The following is a 27,731-nucleotide window of genomic DNA, read 5'->3' as shown; positions in this document are numbered from 1 at the left end:
TAGGGGGCGCTCCTCATTGGACTCGGCACTCTGAGGGATTGTACTGATAGGGGGCGCTCCTCATTGGACTCGGCACTCTGAGGGGTTGTACTGATAGGGGGCGCTCCTCATTGGACCCGGCACTCTGAGGGGTTGTACTGATAGGGGGCGCTCCTCATTGGACTCGGCACTCTGAGGGATTGTACTGATAGGGGGCGCTCCTCATTGGACCCGGCACTCTGAGGGTTAACATTAAAGGGAATATAATAGAGAAGGCACTTTGGACTCTAAATCAGCCACAAGGAACTTCCCTTCTTCTTAAAGGAGACACTTCCCCTTTCATGATCATTACAGGACTGGGGGGAGGCAGCAGAGGCATCTGCCTTGGGCACTTCAGCATCAGGGGGTGGGGGGAAGTGCAGGACCTGAAACCTATTCAGGGGGGGAGGGGGCACTTTGGCCTTTTTGCCCCTTCTCCCAGCACAGAGCCCCCCCCCCTGGGGTCCTAGGTATTGTGTGTCCAGGTAAAGTACACACATGGTGACAGGCAGAGACGGCGCACACCTACAGCAAACACGCACACGCCCCGGCACACCCAGTGCCCCGCAGCCGGTCCTGGAGACACCGGTAACAGCGAGCTGAAGGGAGATGGAGATCAGGAGTGAGGTCACCGAGGAGGCTTCCGTCCGAGGGCAGACACAGGTAGAATCATGGCGGGGGTGGGGGTTACTCACCACCAGGGCGGCACTCAGGGGTTGGCAGCACAGGCGGCTGCCTTGGGCACTTGGAGAAAGGGCGGGACCTGCGATCTATACTGCAGAGGTAGCTCCCAGCTTATGGGGGAAGGGGGTGCAATTTGGACTTTTGGGGTCCTGCAGGAACTTGTCCCGACACCCTCGACAATGAGGTCACTGAGGAGAGTATAGTGACTGCACTTTACTGTTCTACATTGTATGCCCTCCCCCCCCCCCCCACCATGTGACATTTCCCCACCACCACCCCGAGGAGCCCCAAATGGCACACAACCCCCCTCCACACAATGACAAATCCAGAAGGAGATTTACATATTATATTGTTACCATATAACTGACCATACACTATACAATCTGATTGTACAATCTCCCCCAACCTGATTGGATGGTGACTCCTCCCATGTTCCACCCATCATTGTAATGATTACACGATCTATCATAGGGCTGGCGTTACATTCATGTGTGAAGGAATGACGTGTTTTTTTATTTGTATGAATAAAATGTATCGATATTTGTAACAATTGTTATATCATCTGACAAAAGTAAGTACACCCCTCAGTGACAGTTGTGTAAATCTTTTCTTCTATCTTTTCATGTGACAACACTGAAGAAATGACACTTGTCTACAATGTAAAGTAGTGAGTGTACAGCTTGTATAACAGTGTAAATTTACTGTCCCCTCAAAATAACTCAACACACAGCCATTAATGTCTAAACCGCTGGCAACAAAAGTCAGTACACCCCTAAGTGAAAATCTCCAAATTGGGCCCAATCAGCCATTTTCCCTCCCCGGTGTCATGTGACTCGTTAGTGTTACAAGGTCTCAGGTGTGAATGGGGAGCAGGTGTGTTAAATTTGGTGTTATCGCTCTCACTCTCTCATACTGGTCACTGGAAGTACAACATGGCACCTCATGGCAAAGAACTCTCTGAGGATCTGAAAAAAAGAATTGTTGCTCTACATAAAGATGGCCTAGGCTATAAGAAGATTGCCAAGACCCTGAAACTGAGCTGCAGCACGGTGGCCAAGACCATACAGCGGTATAACAGGACAGGTTCCACTCAGAACAGGCCTCGCCATGGTCCACCAAAGAAGTTGAGGTCACGTGATCAGCGTCATATCCAGAGGTTGTCTTTGGGAAATAGACGTATGAGTGCTGCCAGCATTGCTGCAGAGGTTGTAGGGGTGGGGGGTCAGCCTGTCAGTGCTCAGACCATACGCCGCACACTGCATCAAATTGGTCTGCATGGCTGTCGTCCCAGAAGGAAGCCTCTTCTAAAGATGATGTACAAGAAAGTCCACAAACAGTTTGCTGAAGACAAGCAGACTAAGGACATGGATTACTGGAACCATGTCCTGTGGTCTGATGAGACCAAGATAAACTTATTTGGTTCAGATGGTGACAAGCGTGTGTGGGGGCAACCAGGTGAGGAGGACAAAGACAAGTGTGTCTTGTCTACAGTCAAGCATGGTGGTGGGAGTGTCATGGTCGGGGGCTGTATGAGTGCTGCCGGCACTGGGGGGCTACAGATCATTGAGGGAACCATGAATGCCAACATGTACTGTGACCTACTGAAGCAGAGCATGATCCCCTCCCTTCAGAGACTGGACCGCAGGGCAGTATTCCAACATGATAACCACCCCAAACACACCTCCAAGACCACCACTGCCTTACTAAAGAAGCTGAGGGTAAAGGTGATGGACTGGCCAAGCATGTCTCCAGACCTAAACCCTATTGATCATCTGTGGGACATCCTCAAACGGAAGGTGGAGGAGCGCAAGGTCTCTAACATCCACCAGCTCTGTGATGTCATCATGGAGGAGGGGAAGAGGACTCCAGTGACAACCTGTGAAGCTCTGGTGACCTCCATGCCCAAGAGGGTTAAGGCAGTGCTGGAAAATAATGGCGGCCACACAAAATATTGACACTTTGGGCCCAATTTGGAGATTTTCACTTAGGGGTGTACTGACTTTTGTTGCCAGCGGTTTAGACATTAATGGCTGTGTGTTGAGTTATTTTGAGGGGACAGTAAATTTACACTGTTATACAAGCTGTACACTCACTACTTTACATTGTAGACAAGTGTCATTTCTTCAGTGTTGTCACATGAAAAGATAATATTATACAGGATTTCTATGGCGCCAACAGTCTGCACAGCACTTTATCGTTTAGGGAGACAAAACACCAACAGTACAAAACAAGAGGGTTAGAGGAGCCCTGATCCTGTGAGCTTACAATCTAAGAGGGAGGGGCTGGTGAAACAAAAGGTAGGGACTGCGAGGGATGAACTGATGAGGTAGGATAGGCCACCCTGAAGAGATGAGTTTTCGGGGATCATCTAAAAGTGGACAGAGTAGGAGATAGCCGGACAGATTGGGGTAAGGAGTTCCAGAGGATGGGAGAAGCTCTGGAGAAATCCTGGAGATGAGCATGGGAAGAGGAGACAAGGGAACTAGAGAGGGGGAGGTCTTGGGAGGGGTGGAGAGGACAGTTTGGGTGATATTTGGAGATATAATAAAATATTTACAAAGATGTGAGGAATATACTCCCTTTTGTGAGATAATGTATATATTTCTCTGTGAAACCATTGGGGATATAAAGCCCCGCCCACTGTAGAAAGGTTTTGGTCTCGCACTTCATAAAGGATGATATCTTCCAATGGGATTACGACTCCCCCCCCCCCCCCCCCCAGCAGTGACCCCCCCGGCCACCATGGCCGCGCTTTTGTTTCCCATAATGCTCCTCTACTGTCCTGCAGTCACATGACTTTCCTGCAGGAGTATAAAGCAGCACCACCACCATGGTCCCCCCCCCCCCCAGTGTTTCCTCCCATTATTGATTTCCTGTGTGATGTCATCAAAGGATCATTCTGATGTCACCCCCATGTTTCCTCCTGTCATTGATTTCTGGTTGTTTGATATCCCTGAGGGATCATTCGGGTGTCCCCCCCCCCCACTGTGTGATGTCACTGAGGGATCATTCGGGTGCCCCCCCCCCCACTGTGTGATGTCACTGAGGGATCATTCGGGTGTCCCCCCCCACTGTGTGATGTCACTGAGGGATCATTCGGGTGTTGTCCCCCCCACTGTGTGATGTCACTGAGGGATCATTCGGGTGTCCCCCCCCACTGTGTGATGTCACTGAGGGATCATTCGGGTGTCCTCCCCCCCACTGTGTGATGTCACTGAGGGATCATTCGGGTGTCCCCCCCCACTGTGTGATGTCACTGAGGGATCATTCGGGTGTCCTCCCCCCCACTGTGTGATGTCACTGAGGGATCATTCGGGTGTCCCCCCCCCACTGTGTGATGTCACTGAGGGATCATTCGGGTGTCGTCCCCCCCCACTGTGTGATGTCACTGAGGGATCATTCGGGTGTCCCCCCCACTGTGTGATGTCACTGAGGGATCATTCGGGTGTCCCCCCCCCACTGTGTGATGTCACTGAGGGATCATTCGGGTGTCCCCCCCCACTGTGTGATGTCACTGAGGGATCATTCGGGTGTCCCCCCCCACTGTGTGATGTCACTGAGGGATCATTCGGGTGTCCCCCCCCACTGTGTGATGTCACTGAGGGATCATTCGGGTGTCCCCCCCACTGTGTGTGATGTCACTGAGGGATAATTTGGGTGCCCCCCCCACTGTGTGGTGTCACTGAGGGATCATTCGGTTGCCCCCTCTCCACTGTGTGATGTCACTGAGGGATCATTCGGGTGTCCCCCCCCACTGTGTGATGTCACTGATGGATCATTCGGGTGCCCCCCCCCCCCACTGTGTGATGTCACTGAGGGATCATTAGGGTGCCCCCCCCCCCACTGTGTGTGATGTCACTGAGGGATCATTCGGGTGCCCCCCCTCCACTGTGTGATGTCACTGAGGGATCATTCGGGTGTCCCCCCCCACTGTGTGATGTCACTGAGGGATCATTCGGGTGTCCCCCCCACTGTGTGATGTCACTGAGGGATCATTTGGGTGTCCCCCCCCCCACTGTGTGATGTCACTGAGGGATCATTCGGGTGTCCCCCCCACTGTGTGATGTCACTGAGGGATCATTCTGATGTCACTCCCATGTTTCCTCCTGTGATTGATTTCCTGTGTGATGTCATTGAAGGATAATTCTGATATTTCCTCCAGCAGAAGATGTCGGGGAAGAGGATGGTGTCATCGGTAACGATCACTCTTGCTCCGCCCTGGAGAGCAGAAATTTCACAAAAGGATCAAACAAACCACCAATCAGCAAGGTCAGAACCGAGGAGGACAGACTCGCCCCCCGCCACCCCGCCAGACCTGGAACCGCCCCCCCGAGGAGTCCTGGTCAGACCAGGAGGAGCTCCAGAATGGAGGTAAAACACAGTCTGTGGGAGCATTGCAGAAGACTTATAATAGGGCAGCAGTTTCTGGTAATGAGGCAACAGTCTCTGATAACATGGGAACAGTCTCTGATAACATGGGAACAGTCTCTGATAACATGGGAACAGTCTCTGATAACATGGGAACAGTCTCTGATAACATGGGAACAGTCTCTGATAACATGGGAACAGTCTCTGATAATAGGGCAACAGTCTCTAATAATAGGGCAACAGTCTCTGGTAATAGGGCAACAGTCTCTAATAATAGGGCAACAGTCTCTGATAACATGGGAACAGTCTCTGATAACATGGGAACAGTCTCTGATAATAGGGCAACAGTCTCTAATAATAGGGCAACAGTCTCTGATAACAGGGCAACAGTCTCTGATAATAGGGCAACAGTCTCTGATAACAGGGCAACAGTCTCTGATAATAGGGCAACAGTCTCTGGTAATAGGGCAACAGTCTCTGATAACAGGGCAACAGTCTCTAATAATAGGGCAACAGTCTCTGATAACAGGGCAACAGTCTCTGATAATAGGGCAACAGTCTCTGGTAATAGGGCAACAGTCTCTGATAATAGGGCAACAGTCTCTGGTAACATGGGATTAGTCTCTGATAATAGGGCAACAGTCTCTAGTAACATGGGAACAGTCTCTGGTAACATGGGAACAGTCTCTGATAACAGGGCAGCAGTCTCTCATAATAGGGCAGCAGTCTCTGATAATAGGACAATAGTCTCTGATAATAGGACAGCAGGCTCTGGTAACAGGCAGCAGTCTCTGATAATAGGGCAGCAGTCTCTGGTAACAGGCAGCAGTCTCTGATAATAGGGCAATAGTCTCTGATAATAGGGCAGCAGTCTCTGGTAACAGGCAGCAGTCTCTGATAATAGGGCAATAGTCTCTGATAATAGGGCAGCAGTCTCTGATAATAGGGCAATAGTCTCTGATAACATGGCCACAGTCTCTATTAATAGGGCAACAGTCTCTAGTAACAGGACAGCAGTCTCTGGTAACAGGCAGCAGTCTCTGATAACAGGGCAGCAGTCTCTGATAATAGGGCAGCAGTCTCTGATAACAGCAGTCTCTGATAACAGCAGTCTCTGATAACAGCAGTCTCTGATAATAGGGCAGCAGTCTCTGATAACAGCAGTCTCTGATAATAGGGCAGCAGTCTCTGATAACAGCAGTCTCTGATAATAGAGCAGCAGTCTCTGGTAACACTGCAATAGATTGTGGTAATTCAGTAGCAGCCTCTGGTAACACAGCGGCCGGTAATAGGGTTGGCTATGATGTCACTGGTGTCATGTGACCAGTGATTGTTGGAGAATGTCCTATAATGGAATGTAGAATGGGAAGTGGGAGCATTTTCCTATATTGTCTCATTAATCCAGTGACCTGTAACCACGGAGCTTGTGGTCAGCTACCCCCCCCCCCCCCCCCCAGGTGTTGCTGTGTCGGGAATCTCTCTATCAGTCTCTGGTGATGTGATGGAGACATCAGGACGACGGATTGAAGGACCCCTGAGTGCTGCATTCCTCAGCTTTCTATCTGTTCCTCATTGTCATTCCAGGAATTTCCCCCCCTCCCCCGCCCAATAATCACTCCATGTCATGGGAAGGGGGTGCCAGAGCCAGAGGTGAGACCCTGGGAGGCCCCCCACCCCCATCCCGCTATTGTCTCCCCTTCCTGGAATGTCCACAGCTATATATCATCCTATATAATGTTCACAGCTATATATATATATATATACCTGTATATATATCATCCTATATAATGTTCACAGCTATATATATATATATATATATATATATATATATATATATATATATATATATATATATCTGTATATATATATATATATATATATATATATATATATATATATATATATCTGTATATATATCATCCTATATAATGTACATAGACATACAGTATCTGACAAAAGTAAGTACACCCTTCAGTGACATTTGTGTAAATCTTTTCTTCTCTCTTTTCATGTGACAACACTGAAGAAATGACACTTGTCTACAATGTAAAGTAGTGAGTGTACAGCTTGTATAACAGTGTAAATTTACTGTCCCCTCAAAATAACTCAACACACAGCCATTAATGTCTAAACCGCTGGTAACAAAAGTGAAAATGTCTAAATTGGGCCCAAAGTGTCAATATTTTGTGTGGCCACCATTATTTTCCAGCACTGCCTTAACCCTCTTGGGCATGGAGGTCACCAGAGCTTCACAGGTTGTCACTGGAGTCCTCTTCCCCTCCTCCATGATGACATCACAGAGCTGGGGGATGTTAGAGACCTTGCGCTCCTCCACCTTCCATTTGAGGATGTCCCACAGATGATCAATAGGGTTTAGGTCTGGAGACATGCTTGGCCAGTCCATCACCTTTACCCTCAGCTTCTTTAGCAAGGCAGTGGTGGTCTTGGAGGTGTGTTTGGGGTGGTTATCATGTTGGAATACTGCCCTGCGGCCCAGTCTTTGAAGGGAGGGGATCATGCTCTGCTTCAGAATATCACAGTACATGTTGGCATTCAATGTCCCCTCAATGATCTGTAGCCCCCCAGTGCCGGCAGCACTCATGCAGCCCCAGACCATGACACTCCCACCACCATGCTTGACTGTAGACAAGACACACTTGTCTTTGTCCTCCTCACCTGGTTGCCCCCACACACGCTTGTCACCATCTGAACCAAATACGTTTATCTTGGTCTCATCAGACCACAGGACATGGTTCCAGTAATCCATGTCCTTAGTCTGCTTGTCTTCAGCAAACTGTATGTGGACTTCCTTGTACATCATCTTTAGAAGAGGCTTCCTTCTGGGATGACAGCCATGCAGACCAATTTGATGCAGTGTGCGGCGTATGGTCTGAGCACTGACAGGCTGACCCCCCACCCCCACAACCTCTGCAGCAATACTGGCAGCACTCATACGTCTATTTCCCAAAGACAACCTCTGGATATGACGCTGATCACGTGACCTCAACTTCTTTGGTGGACCATGGCGAGGCCTGTTCTGAGTGGAACCTGTCCTGTTATACCGCTGTATGGTCTTGGCCACCGTGCTGCAGCTCATTTTCAGGGTCTTGGCAATCTTCTTATAGCCTAGGCCATCTTTATGTAGAGAAACAATTCTTTATTTTCAGATCCTCAGAGAGTTCTTTGCCATGAGGTGCCATGTTGAACTTCCAGTGACCAGTATGAGAGAGTGAGAGCGATAACACCAAATTTAACACACCCGCTCCCCATTCACACCTGAGACCTTGTAACACTAACGAGTCACATGACACCGGGGAGGGAAAATGGCTAATTGGGCCTAATTTGGACATTTTCACTTAGGGGTGTACTGACTTTTGTGAGATACTATATATCATCTTATATAACAGGGATCTTCAAACTACGGCCCTCCAGCTGTTGCCGAGCTACACATCCCATGAGCCATTGTAAAACTCACATTCATAGACATGACTGAGCATGATGGGAATTGTAGTCCCTGAACAACTGAAGGGCCATAGTTTGAAGACCCCTGATCTATAATGTACACAGCTATCTGTTATCTCTTACACTCGGTATCTCCCCCTATGGGTGATATGGGAGTATTTGCTGTAAATCTCCGAGCTGGTGATGTGGAATCTCCCCCTCACATTCCTTTATCTTATCAGATGTTCCGCCCCATTCATCAAATTCCACAATCCAGATAAGAAATGATAACGATATAAATGATCAGAGGATTCAAATAATAAAATACCTTTCCTCATCCCTCCATAATCCCCAACCTACCCCTAGAAACACACCCCATCCCTACTACCTACCCTTCTCCCCGAAACACCCAGCTATCCTACTCCCCCTCCCCCGAAACACCCCACTATCCCCGATTCCCCACCCTCCTCCCTGAAACACCCACCTTCCCATCCCCCCCTTCCCTGAAACACCCACCTTCCCACCCCCCCCACCTTCCCTGAAACACCCACCTTCCCACCCCCCCCCTTCCCTGAAACACCCACCTTCCCACCCCCCCCCCCTTCCCTGAAACACCCACCTTCCCATCCCCCCCTTCCCTGAAACACCCATCTTCCCACCCCCCCTTCCCTGAAACACCCACCTTCCCATCCCCCCCTTCTTCCCTGAAACACCCACCTTCCCATCCCCCCCTTCCCTGAAACACCCACCTTCCCATCCCCCCTCTTCCCTGAAAAACCCACCTTCCCATCCCCCCTTCCCCCCCCCCCCCTTCCCTGAAACACCCACCTTCCCTTTCCCCCCCTTCCCTGAAACACCCACCTTCCCATACCCCCCTTCCCTGAAACACCCACCTTCCCACCCCCCCCCTTCCCTGAAACACCCACCTTCCCATCCCCCCCTTCCCTGAAACACCCACCTTCCCACCCCCCCCTTCCCTGAAACACCCACCTTCCCATCACCCCTTTCCCTGAAACACCCACCTTCCCACCCCCCCCTTCCCTGAAACACCCACCTTCCCATCCCCCCCCTTCCCTGAAACACCCACCTTCCCACCCCCCCCCCCTTCCCTGAAACACCCACCTTCCCATCACCCCTTTCCCTGAAACACCCACCTTCCCATCCCCCTGCCCCCCCCGAAACACCCACCTTCCCACCCCCCCCCCTCCCTGAAACACCCACCTTCCCATCATCCCTTTCCCTGAAACACCCACCTTCCCACCCCCCCCCTTCCCTGAAACACCCACCTTCCCATCCCCCCCCCCTTCCCTGAAACACCCACCTTCCCATCCCCCCCCCCCTTCCCTGAAACACCCACCTTCCCACCCCCCCACCCCCTTCCCTGAAACCCCCACCCCCTTCCCTGAAACACCCACCTTCCCATCCCCCCGCCCCCGAAACACCCACCTTCCCATTTTGCTTCCTGCCCACCCCACTTATCACCCTTCCTCCTAAACCCCCATCCCCCACTTCCTATGGCTCTGATGAGGTTATATTCGGATGGATAGACTCTTCTCCGACTTCAGATGTAAAACACGTAGATTGTGAAGATTGAGAAGATTGCACAAGAGGCACTTGAGAGATTTGAAGAGGAATTTGCGATGTTGACACAAGACAGATGAGTGATCCATCAGCGATTTCCTGTGCAGGAAGGGTGAGCGAGCATGGGTGTTTTCCCAGAGACCCTCATTACCATTCCTACTTCTGCCCAATTAGATTCCTGTTCACAATGTGTGGGAGGGGCCATGACTAAACCCGGCCATACACTAGAAGATTTTACAGTGAACATTCGTAGGAACATTCTTTGTACATTCGATGTCTGGATGAATGTTGAACGTCCTTCAAAGTTTAGTTCACTTTAAACATTCGATTCTGGAAGGCTTGGATGAACAATTCTCCATCCTTCTCCTTCGAATGTTCTCACCACCGTGGTTGAAACCGATGGTTGATTTGACCCCCACTAATGATTACAAAACTGAACGAATGTTCTTAAAATGGAAAATGTAGAACGAAACTACTAGTGTATGGCGGGCTTGAGATATCCTCAGCAGGAGAACCCATAAGTATCTTCTCTGCTCTATGGATACATTGTATTTCTTCTCTCCTTCTTCTCAGGTCTGCCGTCCTTCACTCCCACCTTCTTGGATGAAATCCCCCCAGAAGACGATTGTCTGAGCCCTGATCTCCTGCCACCCCCACCCCCACCACCAGTTCATACGAAGACCCCAATCCGCTTCCCGGACCCGTCCCCTCCTCCTCCTCCCCCCCCCGGACTCCTTAAGTTTAGAGTTGGAGAAGCTGGAATTGGCCTTTCCATGTCTCAGCAGGTGAAGTCCCATTATTACCCCCCCACACCCACCCAGAACCATAAATGTGATACATTGTATTCACTAACACCTCTCCTCCATACAGAAGGCGGTGACACCTCCAGCGCCCGCTCCGGTGAAGCCGCAGTTTTTACCGACCACAACCCAGCAGAGGAGAGAAGAGCCGGTGCCAGGGAAGCAGAACGGGTACAGCGGGAGGCCGGAGAGCTCAGGTACGCCATGATGGCGCCAAGGACCGAGGCGTGGTGTGAACTGCGGTCAGACGTGGTCATTGCGCTCCAGAGATAGAAACGTTCTCCTGTATCTTGTCTTCTGCTATAGAATAATCCATTTTATTCCAGAAATAAGCCCCACGCTTGTTCTATGTACATACTCTGGAGATAGAGACATTATTATTATTATACAGGATTTATATTATTATTATTATTATTTTTATTATACACTATTTATATTATTATTATTATTCAGGATTTATGTTATTATTAGTAAATAATAATATTATAAATCCTGTATAATAATAATTAGAGAACAGATCCATCCGGATGTAAGTTCTGGACGTTGTGTCACCTCCTGTCCTGTGCTTTTCCATCAGAGACCTGCGCGTTCTGCCACAAGGCCATCCTCCCCACCGCCGCCGCCATCGAGGCCATGAAGAAGCAATACCACGCCAGCTGCTTCACCTGCCGCAAGTGTCACCGCCTCCTGGCCGGGCAGCTGTACTACCAGAAAGATGGACGGCCCATCTGTGAGCATTGCTATAAGGTACCCAGAACCAGTGTGCAGGGCATAACTAGACAGGGGACGGGAACCGGTTCTAGGCCTTAGGAAGGGACTGGTGTTCCATTTTAGACTGGGGAGAGGGACTGGCGTTCAATTCTAGACTGAGGAGAGGGACTGGCGTTCAATTCTAGACTGAGGAGAGGGACTGGCGTTCAATTCTAGACTGGGGAAGGGGACTGGCGTTCAATTCTAGACTGAGGAGAGGGACTGGCGTTCAATTCTAGACTGGGGAAGGGGACTGGCGTTCAATTCTAGACTGGGGAAGGGGACTGGCGTTCAATTCTAGACTGGGGAAGGGGACTGGCGTTCAATTCTAGACTGGGGAAGGGGACTGGCGTTCAATTCTAGACTGGGGAAGGGGACTGGCGTTCAATTCTAGACTGGGGAAGGGGACTGGCGTTCAATTCTAGACTGAGGAGAGGGACTGGTGTTCAATTCTAGACTGAGGAGAGGGACTGGCGTTCAATTCTAGACTGAGGAGAGGGACTGGTGTTCAATTCTAGACTGGGGAGGGGGACTGGCGTTCAATTCTAGACTGGGGAGGGGGACTGGCGTTCTGTTCTAGACTGGGGAGAGGGACTGGCGTTCTGTTCTAGACTGGGGAGAGGGACTGGCGTTCTGTTCTAGACTGGGGAGAGGGACTGAATCTTTCTTTTGGACTGCAGAGATGGACAGTTGTTCTGTTCTACACTGGAGAGAGGGACTGGTGTTCACTTCCAGACTGGAGAGTGGGACTGGTGTTCTCTTTTAGACTGGGGAGTGGGACTGGTCTTCTGTTCTAGACTGGGGTGAAGGATTGGTGTTCTAGACTGGAGAAAGGGATTGGTGTTATGCTTTTGACTGGGGAGTGGGACTAATATTCACTTCTAGACTGGAGAGAGGGATTGGTGTTCTAGGTCGGAGAGAGGGACTGATGTTCCATTCTAGACAGGGGAGAGGAACTGGTGTCCTGTTCTAGACTGGGAAGGGAGACTGGTATTCTGTTCCAGACCAGAGAGTGACTGGCACTGTTTTTGACGGCAGCAAGGGACTAGTGCTCTGTTGTAGACAAGAGAGAGGGGCTGGTGCTCTGTTCTAGACTGTTGCAAGAGATGGCGTTCCAGACCAAATAGAGCGATTCGTGCGGAGAGTGATTGGTGATCTGATGTAGACCATGTGGGACAACAGGAGATATGTTCTAGGCTATAGAGAGAGATCAGCACTCTGTTTTAGAACTTTCAAAGTGACCGGTGCTCTGCTCTAGACTTCAAAGAAGGAGCGGTGCTCTGCTCTAGACTTCAAAGAAGGAGCGGTGCTCTGTTCTAGACTTCAAGGAAGGACCGGTGCTCTGTTCTAGACTTCAATGAAGGACCAATGCTCTGCTCTAGACTTCAAGGAAGAAGCGGTGCTCTGCTCTAGACTTCAAGGAGGGAGTGGTGCTCTGTTCTAGACTTCAAAGAAGGACTGGTGCTCTGTTCTAGGCTGTTATGAGGAGATGGCCTTCTGGATTACAGAGAGTGAGATTGGTGTTCTCTTGTGGAGTGCGGAGAGAGATTGGCGCTCCGATGTGGACTGTGCGGGACGTTTGGCGCTCTGTTCTAGACTGCAGCTGACAAGGAGATCTTTTTTCTAATTATCTGAACAAAAAGGAATTTGGATTAGAATTTTCCAGTCTCTGTCGGAGGTTCTCCGCACCGCTTGCATCAACAGTTCTCCCATGGGACCCTTGGATGATGCGTGAATGACATCATAGGATGAGGTCACAGTGTGCTGACATGGCAGAATCGGCGCTCGGCGTTTGTTCTAGATGCTGACCTTGCTGCCTCCTGCGGTGACCTTGGCATTTTGCTGTACAAAGATTTCACTTTCTACTTCCTTCTCATATTTCATATCTCTCCAGTCGCACATTCCCCCCTCCCCTCCCCCCCTTCCGTATGAATCTGCTGAGTTCATAAACCTGAACTTGTCTGGATCCCACGCCCTGCGTGTCCCGGAGCCGTTTCCAGGGCCGCCCGCTGCTGAACAGCTGAGACGCGGCACAAGCCGCACATTATTGTACTTGGCAGCAGAACGGCAAACTCAGCGAATTCCACCCAAAACGCATCCAGCGGCGAGGGGCGGAAACACAGAAACTCGATCATAAAAAAAATTTCAAAATCATCAACGTCATCCGGGCGCCATCACCTGACCTGAGATTAACCCCTTTGTGACCGCGGACGCTGTGCACCGGCGCGACTTTTTTACTAAGATCGCTATAAACCGCCATATACAGTGGGGGGGAAATAACGATCGTCTCCCCTGCAGATGGTGTAAGTTTCGCCCACTTACAAAGAAATGAAGGGTCTATAATTTTTATCATAGGTGTATTTTATATGATAGAGACAGAATATCAACCAAAAATCCAGAAAAACACACAATACAAATGTTATAAATGGAGTTCAGTGAGTAAAAAAAATTATTTGACCCCCAAGCAAAACATGACTTAGTAGTTGGTGGAGAAACCCTTGTTGGTGATCACAGAGGTCAGGCGTTTCTTGTAGGTGGTGACCAGGTTTGCACACATCTCAGGAGGGATTTTGGTCCACTCTTCTTTACAGATCTTCTCTAAATGCTTAAGGTTTCTTGGCCGTCTCTTGGCAACTCAAAGTTTCAGCTCCTCCATACATTTTCTATAGGATTAAGGTCTGGAGACTGGCTAGGCCACTCCATGACCGTAATGTGCTTCTTCTTGAGGCGCTTCTTTGTTGCCTTGGCGGTATGTTTTGGGTCATTGTCATGCTGGAAGACCCATCCATGACCCATCTTCAGTGTTCTGGATGAGGGAAGAAGGTTCTCCTCCAAGATCTTACAATACATGGCCCCGTCCATTGGCCCCTCAATGTGCCAAAGTCAGCCTGGACCTTTATCAGGGAAACAGCCCCAAAGCTTCATGTTTCCACCTCCGTGTGTGACTGTAGGGATGGTGTGTGACTGTAGGGATGGTGTTCTTAGGGTCATAGTCAGCATTTTTCTTCCTCCAAACACGGCGAGTTGAGTTAATGCCAAAGAGCTGAATTTTGGTCTCATCTGACCACAGAACTTTCTCCCCGATCCTTCTCTGAATCATTTAGATGTTCATTGGCCAACTTCAGATGGTCCTGTACATGTGTCTTCCTGAGGAGGGGGACTTGCTGTGTTTGGAGGAAGAAAAATGGTGACTATGACCCCAAGAACACCATCCCTACAGTCACACACAGGAGGTGGAAACGTGAAGCTTTGGGGCTGTTTCTCTGATAAAGGTCCAGGCCGACTTTGCCGCATTGAGGGGCCAATGGACGGGGCCATGTATTGTAAGATCTTGGAGGAGAACCTTCTTTCCTCAGCCAGAACACTGAATGACCCAAAACATACCGCCAAGGCAACAAAGGAGGGACTCTAGTACATGCACATTAAGGTCATGGAGTGGCCTAGCCAGTCTCCAGACCTTAATCCTATAGAAAATGTATGGAGGAGCTGAAACTTCGAGTTGCCAAGAGACAACCAAGAAACCTTAAGGATTTAGAAAAGAAGAGTGGACCAAAATCCCTCCTGAGATGTGTGCAAACCTGGTCACCACCTACAAGAATCGTCTGACCTCTGTGGTCGAAAACAAGGGTTTCTCCACCAACTACCAAGTCATGTTTTGCTTGGGGATCAAATACTTATTATTTGTATTATATGATTTTTTTTTTGATTTTTGGTTGATATTCTGTCTCTATTATATAAAAAAATACACCTATGATAACAATTATAGACCCTTCATTTCTTTGTAAGTGGCCAAAACTTACACAACCTGCAGGGGATCAAATCGTTATTTTCCCCCACTGGCGTAGCACAGGGCCCGCTCACTCCGAGCTCCTCAGTCAGACGACACGTTACAATCGTCATTCACTTTTATCGTCTGGGCTTTTTTTCAGCTGGAACTTGGTGGAACTCAGTCCCACCACCTCTGGCTCAGGCCCTCTGCCCTCTGCTCACCACCATCACTTGTAAACACTGAAGTCCGGCAGCTCCCACTGAGTGCAGGATGGGGAAAAGGGAGAAGCAGGATGATCTCTCTGCAAGTGAGAAAGACGGGGCGAACTACAGTGTGAGGGAGGGTACTAGAGCCGGCTGGGTGCTTCCAAAGTTGGGCATGTGGAAGATGGTGGAGCTTTTAAAGAGGGGGGAGAATAAGACGGTGGAGTTGAGGGGGGGGGGGGATTGCATGCTGAGGTTTAGAGCTGAAGAGGGGTCAATGTGAGATGCAGAGGTAAGCAGCTGTGGAAGAAGGCTGAGCTCTGCACTCTGTACATAATCCACTCCTGGTATTTAATGCTCTTTAGGACCCGCCCATTGTGAAATCTGACCACACTCATTATTTGATGTGGTCATTTGATGTGTGTGGGGGAGAAGGGGATTTCAGGGGTCGTGGCTGGGTTCCTGGACCAATTTTAAGAGAAAAAAAGGCCTGTTTATTGTTAATCCGTTTCACTGCCATAATAAAAGAAGAGATACAGTATCTGACAAAAGTAAGTACACCCCTCATTCCCATTTGTGTAAATCTTTTCTTCTCTCTTTTCATGTGACAACACTGAAGAAATGACACTTGTCTACAATGTAAAGTAGTGAGTGTACAGCTTGTATAACAGTGTAAATTTGCTGTCCCCTCAAAATAACTCAACACACAGCCATTAGTGTCTAAACCGCTGGCAACAAAAGTCAGTACACCCCTAAGGGAAAATGTCCAAATTGGGCCTAATTAGCCATTTTCCCTCCTCGGTGTCATGTGACTCGTTAGTGTTACAAGATCTCAGGTGTGAATGGGGAGCAGGTGTGTTAAATTTGGTGTTATCGCTCTCACTCTCTCATACTGGTCACTGGAAGTTCAACATGGCACCTCATGGCAAAGAACTCTCTGAGGATCTTAAAATAAAGAATTGTTGCTCTACATAAAGATGGCCTAGGCTATAAGAAGATTGCAAGACCCTGAAACTGAGCTGCAGCACGGTGGCCAAGACCATACAGCGGTATAACAGGACAGGTTTCACTCAGAACAGGCCTCACCATGGTCCACCAAAGAAGATGAGGTCACGTGCTCAGCGTCATATCCAGAGGTTGTCTTTGGGAAATAGACGTATGAGTGCTGCCAGCATTGCTGCAGAGGTTGTAGGGGTGGGGGGTCAGCCTGTCAGTGCTCAGACCATACGCCGCACACTGCATCAAATTGGTCTCCATGGCTGTCATCCCAGAAGGAAGCCTCTTCTAAAGATGATGCACAAGAAAGTCCACAAACAGTTTGCTGAAGACAAGCAGACTAAGGACATGCATTACTGGAACCATGTCCTGTGGTCTGATGAGACCAAGATAAACGTATTTGGTTCAGATGGTGACAAGCGTGTGTGGGGGCAACCAGGTGAGGAGGACAAAGACAAGTGTGTCTTGTCTACAGTCAAGCATGGTGGTGGGAGTGTCATGGTCTGGGGCTGCATGAGTGCTGCCGGCACTGGGGGGCTACAGATCATTGAGGGAACCATGAATGACAACATGTACTGTGATATACTGAAGCAGAGCATGATCCCCTCCCTTCAGAGACTGGACCGCAGGGCAGTATTCCAACATGATAACCACCCCAAACACACCTCCAAGACCACCACTGCCTTACTAAAGAAGCTGAGGGTAAAGCTGATGGACTGGCCAAGCATGTCTCCAGACCTAAACCCTATTGATCATCTGTGGGACATCCTCAAATGGAAGGTGGAGGAGCGCAAGGTCTCTAACATCCACCAGCTCTGTGATGTCATCATGGAGGAGGGGAAGAGGACTCCAGTGACAACCTGTGAAGCTCTGGTGACCTCCATGCCCAAGAGGGTTAAGGCAGTGCTGGAAAATAATGGTGGCCACACAAAATATTGAGACTTTGGGCCCAATTTGGAGATTTTCACTTAGGGGTGTACTGACTTTTGTTGCCAGTGGTTTAGACATTAATGGCTGTGTGTTGAGTTATTTTGAGGGGACAGCAAATTTACACTGTTATACAAGCTGTACACTCACTACTTTACATTGTAGACAAGTGTCATTTCTTCAGTGTTGTCACATGAAAAGATGGAAGAAAAGATTTACAAAAATTTGAGGGGTGTACTCACTTTTGTGAGATACTGTTCATATGCGTTCGCTTCTGCACGCGAGCACAGAGGGATGGGGGCATTTAAAAAAAAAAAAATCTTATTTATTATATTTTTTATTTCTACACTGTCCCTTTAATTTTTTTTTATTTTTTATCTCTTTTATTCTTATTATAAGTAATGTAAACATCCTTCTGACAGCAATAGACATGTGACAGGTACTCTTCTTTGATCTGGGGGTCAAGAGGACCTTTTAAAGCAAAAAAAAAAAAAATGTCATCTTTTGCTTTAAAAAAAAAAAATTGTTTACTTCCGCCCCCTAGACTGGACATCATAACATCTCTCTGGTTCTGCAAAGTCATAGAGGTGAGCAGAGACGATCTGGTCTCTGGCCAGCCAAGTGAACCGCTGGATCGTTTCTCAGGTGTGCCGGTCAAAACGTTAATCCCGAGAGCCTGTGAGCTGCACCAAAGAATGTCTTCTTCCCTAGCTATCTTCTGTAAACTACCCCCCCCCCCCCCCCCCACATGTGATGGAGGTGAAGAGATACAGACATGTTTTGTAGTCCATATCAGGAGAGCAGCCTGGGGTGACAACCATGGGCCCCTCCATAGACACAGCGGGGGAGTGACGTAGCCACCCAGGGACAGGAAGTGTGTTATTTAGAGGATTAGCAGGCAAAAAAAAAAAAAGAAAAAAAAAAAAAGGAAAACGAATGCGGCCTCCACACCAAGGACTAGTAAGCTGCAATATCTTTCATTGTTGGTTTGGATAGATATTGAAGCGTTTATGAGATTTTAATTATCGGGTTTTGTATAAACTCGGCCCGGAGGTTGGAGGAGGGGACTTAGATTTGGGGCGTGACCCGTGAAAACGTTGAGCAATCTGTATTATTAGGAACGATCGAGGCAGCCAATCACAGAGCTGAGTAATCGTATTATCATTAAAGATGGCGGCGTGTGTCCATGGCGTGAACATTGGGGGGGGGGGGGGTCGGTTCATGATGGCGAGTGATAAATCCGGGGTGTCTCTCTTCCTCCCCTCCGCAGGACACGCTGGAGAAATGCGCCACCTGCCAGACGCTGATCATGCAGCACATAGTGCGTGCCATGGGGAACAGCTACCACCCCGAGTGCTTCAGGTGTGTGGTGTGCCACCGGACGATCGCCGACGAGAGCTTCGCTGTGGACGAATACAACGACGTTCATTGTGCGCAGGATTATTACAGGTACAACGGGGGGGAAAGGTGGGGTGGGGGGGGGGGTAAAAATCGCATGCAATCTCCCCCACTTCTCCTGTGTGTATAGAAAGGGAAAAGCGCCATCTAGTGGGCAGTTTATTGAAAATGTTAGAACTCACAGTACATGTCTGGCCACATGCGAAATCTTCATAGGTGTCCCGGTCCTGCCGATGATAGCAAATCACAGCCGCTGGAGGTGCTCACAGGGCTGGAGGAGATGTAGATTCGGTCCGCCCCCCCAGCTGACATCACTTCCGCCCTATACCCACAGGGTCCCGGAACTTTTCCTCCAATGCCTGTGATTTGCGATCATCGGCAGGACCGGGACACTTATGTAGATTTTGCATTTTGATAGATATGTACAGTGAGTTCTAACATTTTTAATAAACTGCCCACTAGATGGCGCTTTCTCCTTTCTATACACACCCACAGGGGAAATCGCATGCGATTCTTTGCAGTGCGATTTGTGTGATCAGTGCAACCCTAGTTTACAGTATTCGTTTATATAAAGTATCATTTCTAAACTCAAGCAAGAGACAATAAAGATGACTATATGTTGTATTCAGCCCTTACGAACAAAGAGGAAGCTGTAGACTTCCCTGCATGCAACACTCCTCTCCTGAGGTTGCACTGTTCGGGGCAAAGAATGGGTGGTGCAGGAGGGTGTGGAATGGGTGGTGTAAGGGTGGGAGAGTGGGGCATGGAATGGGTGGTGCAGGGGTGGGAGAGTGGGGCATGGAATGGGTGGTGCAGGGGTGGGGAAGGTGGGCATGGAATGGGTGGTGCAAGGGTGGGGCAGGATAGCATGGAATGGGTGGTGCAGGGGTGGGCGAGGGGGGCATTGAATGGGTGGTGCAGGGGTGGGAAAGTGGGGCATGGAATGGGTGGTGCAGGGGTGGGAGAGTGGGGCATGGAATAGGTGGTGCAAGGGTGGGGCAGGATAGCATGGAATGGGTGGTGCGGGGGTGGGCGAGGGGGGCATGGAATGGGTGGTGCAGGGGTGGGCGAGGGGGGCATGGAATGGGTGGTGCAGGGGTGGGAAAGTGGGGCATGGAATGGGTGGTGCAGGGGTGGGAGAGTGGGGCATGGAATGGGTGGTGCAAGGGTGGGAGAGTGGGGCATGGAATGGGTGGTGCAGGTGTGCGGAAGGTGGGCATGGAATGGGTGGGGCAGGATAACATGGAATGGGTGGTGCAGGAGTGGGGGAGAGGGGCGTGGAATAGGTGGTGCAGGGGTGGGGGAGGGGACGTGGAATGGGTGGTGCAGGGGGGCATAGAATGGGTGTTCCAAGGGTGGGGGAGTGGGGCATGGAATGGGTGGTGCAGGGGTGGGGCATGGAATGGGTGGTGAAGGCGTGGGGAGGCATGGAATGGGTGGTGCAGGGGTGGGGGAGGAGGACATGGAATGGGTGGTGCAGGGGTGGGGGATGGAATGGGTGGTGCATGGGAGGGGGATGTGGAATAGGTGTGCAGGGGTGGGGGAGTGGGGCATGGAATGGGTGGTGCAGGGGGGCATAGAATGGGTGTTCCAAGGGTGGGGGAGTGGGGCATGGAATGGGTGGTGCAGGGGTGGGAGAGGGGGCATGGAATCACTGGTGGGGGAGGGGGGTTGTATATTGTGGCCCTGATGCGATGAAATTCCTGGGTGAGCGCACAGCACAGTGAACTTTATCTCTTCTGTGATATCCTGCAGGAAATACGCCCCGATCTGTAATGTGTGCGAGGAGCCGATCATCCCCAGGGACGGGCAGGACTCCTATAAGATCGAATGTATTGGGCGCAACTTCCACGAGAATTGTTATCGCTGTGAGGTAAGTGTGACTGTGAGGTTCCATATCAATGGAGATGTGACATTTTTTTGGATTTAAAGGGACTGATTTAAAAAAAATAATAATAATTTGCATAGCCATTCGCCCACTGAAAGTGCACATACATTTGTTATTTTGCCCTGTTCACATAGAACGAATGTAAATAGGCCTGGATTCTCTGCTGTTCGAAAGTAAGCCATTAGTGTAAAATAGAAAATTCAGAATTTTGCCTCCAGATGGAGCCAAGTATTATAGCAAATTACTGTGATACTTGGCTCCATCTAGAGGCCAAATGCATTATTTTCTACTTTACACTCCTGTAGGTTTCCTATTGTGGGTGGAGCCTGCTGGGTCCCTCCCACGGCTCTGCCCTCTGCACAGGCTATGTACAGCACAGTGATGATGTCACAGATACTTTTACAAGGTAATATCTGGGTGTGTAAAGACATTCGGTGTTCACAGAGTAGATTTATATCCTTGGTGGCGAATCTCGGCCCGTGACCCGCCTTCTTGTGTCTTTCAGAAATGTCGGGTGCTCCTGTCCCTGGAGCCGACGGAGAGCGGCTGCTACCCCCTGGACGGCCACATCCTCTGCAAGTCGTGTCACCTGTCCTGGAAGGACGAGCTGTCCTAGATCTGGAACCTGCCCGGCCGTCCCTCCCCCCTCCCCCCCCCCGTCCCACTACCCGGTCAGCGAAACTCCTCCAAAGATTACTCAATGAACTTCCACCAACAATGGCGGCAAGTCTGGAAGTGACACCAAATCGTTTCACCGACCGACGCGGGGGGAGGAGCCAGGAGGGACAAGGACAAGAAATAAAAAGGAATGTACCCCCATAGTGGAACCGAGCGCCGATCTCATCCACAGCACCTTATATACCGAACAAACTCTCCGAATGGACCGCCCCTTTCTGATCTGTCCAATCACATCCTCACAAAAGGTGGACAATGAACTTACCTGAGAAAGTGGGCGGATTCTGCACTCCATCTATTATCCGCCATCATCTCTGTGATTTGTATCATTGTGCTTCAATATTCCACAAATCATGTATTGCACCCAATGGAATCAGCCAGTCAGAGACTCCTCCGTCCTGGAGATAAACCCCCCCCAAAGAGGTTGTGTCTCTGCCCCTCCCACAAAGGGAAAATTTCCTGCAGTAGTTTGTGTCTCTGCCCCTCCCACAATGGGGAGATTTCCTGCATTAGTTTGTGTCTCTGCCCCTCCCACAATGGGGAGATTTCCTGGAGTAGTTTGTGTCTCTGCCCCTCCCACAAAGGGAAAATTTCCTGCAGTAGTTTGTGTCTCTGCCCCTCCCACAATGGGGAGATTTCCTGCAGTAGTTTGTGTCTCTGCCCCTCCCACAATAGGGAGATTTCCTTCAGTAGATTGTGTCTCTGCCCCTCCCACAATGGGGAGATTTCCTGCAGTAGTTTGTGTCTCTGCCCCTCCCACAATGTGGAGATATCCCGCAGTAGTTTGTGTCTCTGCCCCTCCCACAAGGGTGAGATTTCCCTGCAGTAGTTTGTGTCTCTGCTCCTCCCACAATGGGGAGATTTCCTGCAGTGGTTTGTGTCTCCACTCCATTTTTTATGGGGGGGGGGTCCCCTTTGTTAGGACAGGAAGTGATGGGAAATCTCTCCATTGGGGACACATATTAGTGGGGAGGAGTTAGAACCTCTGACAATGTTTATTGATGTCTTTGCCCTTCTGTCCTGGACACCACCTGTAGTGTAGTTTCTTGCACGGTGTCACAGGGACAGGAAGTGAGGGAAAACTCCTTCCTGGGGCCACAGACGAAAATGTTTGCTTCGCCCCACAACATCGGATAAAAAAAAAAACGTGGAGTTGTGCTTTAAGACAGACAAGGCTGACCATGTAACTACATGATATAGGAGTATTTCTATCACAGGGGACTCCCCCGATGTGTGTCTGATTGTTGTGTGTATTGTGCTGAGAATACAATCGTATCTCACCGATCTCCCGGGTGACTCGTCTCTCTCTGACCTCATGGAAAATGTGCGCCGAGTGTCACAAGAGCGCTCTCCGCAGGAATGTCTGATAACAGCGCTGCCAGGGGACGCCAGAACATTCCGCCCCGATAAAAACCTCCACAGAGGACATACAGAGCATCCGGAAAGTACTCACAGAGCTTCACTTTCTCCACATTTTGTTATGTTACAGCCTTATTCCAAAATAGATTCAATTCATTATTTTCCTCAAAATTCTACAAACATCCCCCATAATGTTATAGGAAAAAGTGTGCTAAAAACTATCAACCAATTATGAGCCCCATAGTCTAGTTTGCTGCAATCAGATTGCGCTAACTCATAAAAAACTAATTAACACCATAACACTTCTCACTCCTAACACTTCAGGCTCCTCCCATGGACATAAGTATCACAGGCTCCTCCCATGTACATAAGTATCAAAGACTCCTCCCATGTACATAATTATCACAGGCTCCTCCCATGTACATAAGTATCACAGACTCCTCCCATGTACATAATTATCAGACTCCTCCCATGTACATAAGCATCACAGACTCCTCCCATGAACATAAGTATCACAGACTCCTCCCATGTACATAAGTATCACAGGCTCCTCCCATGTACAGTACATAAGTATCACAGACTCCTCCCATGTACATAATTATCAGACTCCTCCCATGTACATAAGCATCACAGACTCCTCCCATGAACATAAGCATCACAGACTCCTCCCATGTACATAAGTATCACAGACTCCTCCCATGTACATAATTATCAGACTCCTCCCATGTACATAAGCATCACAGGCTCCTCCATGTACATAAGTATCAAAGACTCCTCCCATGTACATAATTATCACAGGCTCCTCCCATGTACATAAGTATCACAGACTCCTCCCATGTACATAATTATCAGACTCCTCCCATGTACATAAGTATCACAGGCTCCTCCCATGTACATAATTATCACAGGCTCCTCCCATGTACATAAGTATCACAGACTCCTCCCATCATCACAGACTCCTCCCATGTACATAAGTATCACAGGCTCCTCCCATGTGCATAAGTATCACAGACTCCTCCCATGTGCATAAGTATCACAGGCTCCTCCCATGTACATAAGTATCACAGGCTCCTCCCATGTACATAAGTATCACAGACTCCTCCCATGTACATAAGTATCACAGGCTCCTCCCATGTAAATAAGTATCACAGACTCCTCCCATGTACATAAGTAGCACAGACTCCTCCCATGTGCATAAGTATCACAGACTCCTCCCATGTGCATAAGTATCACAGACTCCTCCCATGTACATAAGTATCACAGGCTCCTCCCATGTAAATAAGTATCACAGACTCCTCCCATGTACATAAGTATCACAGACTCCTCCCATGTACATAAGTATCACAGGCTCCTCCCATGTACATAAGTATCACAGACTCCTCCCATGTACATAAGTATCACAGACTCCTCCCATGTCCATAAGTATCACAGGCTCCTCCCATAACAAAATGTGGAAAAAGTGAAGTGCTGTGAATACTTTCCGGACGCTCTGTATAAGGAAGCCGCGTGTGACTTTTTGTGCCCGGAGTATAAAAGGGGTTATTATTATTATTATTATTATTATTATACAGGATTTATAGAACGCCAACACTTTGTGCAGCACATTACAATATAAAAGGAGACATTAGAATACAATAAAACACAAGAGGGTTTGGAGGGCCCGGCTCATAAGAGCTTACAATTAAAGTGGGAGGGGCTAGTGGCACAAAAGGTAATAACTGTGAGGTATGAGCTGATGGAAGAATTAAAAGTTCAGTTGTTAGGAGGGGGTGGGGGGATAGTTTTGCCTGCAGAGATGAGTTTTCAGGGATTGCCTAAAGGCAGCAAGAGTAAGAGATAGTCGGACAGATTGGGGTAAGGAGTTCCAGAGGATGGGAGAGGCTCTGGAGAAGTCCTGGAGGCGAGCATGGGAGGAGGAGACTAGAGAGCTAGAGAGCAGGAGGTCTTGGGAGGAGCGGAGGGGACAGTTTGGGTGATATTTAGAGACAAGATCGGTGATGTATCTCGGGGCAGATTTGGGAATGGCTTTGTATGTGGTTAGTATTTTGAATTTCATTTGATGGGCAATCAGAAGCCAATGGAGGGATTGGCAGAGAGGGGTGGAGGACATTGAATGGAGGTCAGTGGAGGGATTGGTAGAGAGGGGTGGAGGACACTGAATGGAGGCCAGTGGAGGGATTGGTAGAGAGGGGTGGAGGACACAGAATGGAGGCCAGTGGAGGGATTGGTAGAGAGGGGTGGAGGACACAGAATGGAGCTCAGTGGAGGGATTGGTGGAGAGGGGTGGAGGACACTGAATGGAGACCAGTGGAGGGATTGGCAGAGAGGGGTGGAGGACACTGAATGGAGACCAGTGGAGGGATTGGTAGAGAGGGGTGAAGGACACTGAATGGAGGCCAGTGGAGGGATTGGTAGAGAGGGGTGGAGGACACAGAATGGAGGCCAGTGGAGGGATTGGTAGAGAGGGGTGGAGGACACTGAATGGAGGCCAGTGGAGGGATTGGTAGAGAGGGGTGGAGGACACTGAATGGAGGTCAGTGGAGGGATTGGTAGAGAGGGGTGGAGGACACTGAATGGAGGTCAGTGGAGGGATTGGTAGAGAGGGGTGGAGGACACTGAATGGAGGCCAGTGGAGGGATTGGCAGAGGAGGGTGGAGGACAATGAATGGAGGTCAGTGGAGGGATTGGTAGAGAGGGGTGAAGGACACTGAATGGAGGCCAGTGGAGGGATTGGCAGAGGAGGGTGGAGGACAATGAATGGAGGCCAGTGGAGGGATTGGTGGAGAGGGGTGGAGGACACTGAATGGAGACCAGTGGAGGGATTGGCAGAGAGGGGTGGAGGACACTGAATGGAGGTCAGTGGAGGGATTGGTAGAGAGGGGTGGAGGACACTGAATGGAGGCCAGTGGAGGGATTGGTAGAGAGGGGTGGAGGACACTGAATGGAGACCAGTGGAGGGATTGGCAGAGGGGAGTGGAGGACACTGAATGGGGACCAGTGGAGGGATTGGCAGAGAGGGGTGGAGGACACTGAATGGAGGTCAGGGGAGGGATTGGCAGAGAGGGGTGGAGGACACTGAATGGAGACCAGTGGAGGGATTGGTAGAGAGGGGTGGAGGACACTGAATGGAGGCCAGTGGAGGGATTGGTAGAGAGGGGTGAAGGACACTGAATGGAGGTCAGTGGAGGGATTGGTAGAGAGGGGTGGAGGACACTGAATGGAGGTCAGTGGAGGGATTGGTAGAGAGGGGTGGAGGACACTGAATGGAGGCCAGTGGAGGGATTGGCAGAGGAGGGTGGAGGACAATGAATGGAGGTCAGTGGAGGGATTGGTAGAGAGGGGTGAAGGACACTGAATGGAGGCCAGTGGAGGGATTTGCAGAGGAGGGTGGAGGACAATGAATGGAGGCCAGTGGAGGGATTGGTGGAGAGGGGTGGAGGACACTGAATGGAGACCAGTGGAGGGATTGGCAGAGAGGGGTGGAGGACACTGAATGGAGGCCAGTGGAGGGATTGGTAGAGAGGGGTGGAGGACACTGAATGGAGACCAGTGGAGGGATTGGCAGAGAGGGGTGGAGGACACTGAATAGAGGCCAGTGGAGGGATTGGTAGAGAGGGGTGGAGGACACTGAATGGAGACCAGTGGAGGGATTGATAGAGAGGGGTGGAGGACACTGAATGGAGACCAGTGGAGGGATTGGCAGAGAGGGGTGGAGGACACTGAATGGAGACCAGTGGAGGGATTGGCAGAGAGGGGTGGAGGACACTGAATGGAGACCAGTGGAGGGATTGGTAGAGAGGGGTGGAGGACACTGAATGGAGGTCAGGGGAGGGATTGGTAGAGAGGGGTGGAGGACACTGAATGGAGGCCAGTGGAGGGATTGGTAGAGAGGGGTGAAGGACACTGAATGGAGGTCAGTGGAGGGATTGGTAGAGAGGGGTGGAGGACACTGAATGGAGGTCAGTGGAGGGATTGGTAGAGAGGGGTGGAGGACACTGAATGGAGGCCAGTGGAGGGATTGGCAGAGGAGGGTGGAGGACAATGAATGGAGGTCAGTGGAGGGATTGGTAGAGAGGGGTGAAGGACACTGAATGGAGGCCAGTGGAGGGATTTGCAGAGGAGGGTGGAGGACAATGAATGGAGGCCAGTGGAGGGATTGGTGGAGAGGGGTGGAGGACACTGAATGGAGACCAGTGGAGGGATTGGCAGAGAGGGGTGGAGGACACTGAATGGAGGCCAGTGGAGGGATTGGTAGAGAGGGGTGGAGGACACTGAATGGAGACCAGTGGAGGGATTGGCAGAGAGGGGTGGAGGACACTGAATAGAGGCCAGTGGAGGGATTGGTAGAGAGGAGTGGAGGACACTGAATGGAGACCAGTGGAAGGATTGGTAGAGACGGGTGGAGGACACTGAATGGAGACCAGTGGAGGGATTGGTAGAGAGGGGTGGAGGACAATGAATGGAGGTCAGTGGAGGGATTGGTAGAGAGGGGTGAAGGACACTGAATGGAGGCCAGTGGAGGGATTGGGTCGGGGATGAACCTTCCTACATGTTATTAGATTCTTTTTAGGTGGTTCCTCCTGGTCCAGTGTTCTATCCAGTCTTTTATTCTGTAACTACCAGGCCTGACAAAGGGGACTGGTGACCCCCGAAACGCACTGCTCACTCCTATCACCCTCACTTTAGCAAATAAAATCATTTGAAGCCGTATCACACACAGAAATGTCTCCATGAGAAGGAGAAGCACAGCTGTAAGAGAACATCCACATTGGACCATCTGCCAGTCTGTGAGTGCAAAGAGAGAAATGAACTGGTAGAGGATTGCTCTATATCAGGGGTCCAAACAAAGAGGCCAGTTATCTGTCCTTCAAAAT

The 27,731-nt window shown here is 49.9% G+C and overlaps 1 protein-coding gene across 1 annotated transcript; it reads left to right on the top strand.

Annotated features, from left to right (window-relative positions):
- The first annotated feature begins 305 nt into the window (after positions 1–305).
- FBLIM1 (filamin binding LIM protein 1) lies at positions 306–22,782 on the top strand. The gene is given in 10 exon segments (XM_073601491.1): positions 306–681; positions 4,865–5,023; positions 5,025–5,073; positions 10,666–10,808; positions 10,810–10,870; positions 10,955–11,089; positions 11,470–11,639; positions 18,808–18,986; positions 20,691–20,808; positions 21,329–22,782. Coding segments are annotated over 10 exon segments (1,179 nt in total). The 5' UTR covers positions 306–627; the 3' UTR covers positions 21,440–22,782.
- The last annotated feature ends 4,949 nt before the right edge of the window (positions 22,783–27,731 follow it).

Source organism: Aquarana catesbeiana, linkage group LG10, assembly GCF_042186555.1.
Source record: "Aquarana catesbeiana isolate 2022-GZ linkage group LG10, ASM4218655v1, whole genome shotgun sequence".
Classification (NCBI taxonomy): domain Eukaryota; kingdom Metazoa; phylum Chordata; class Amphibia; order Anura; family Ranidae; genus Aquarana; species Aquarana catesbeiana.
This window is presented reverse-complemented; position numbering and strand designations above follow the sequence as displayed.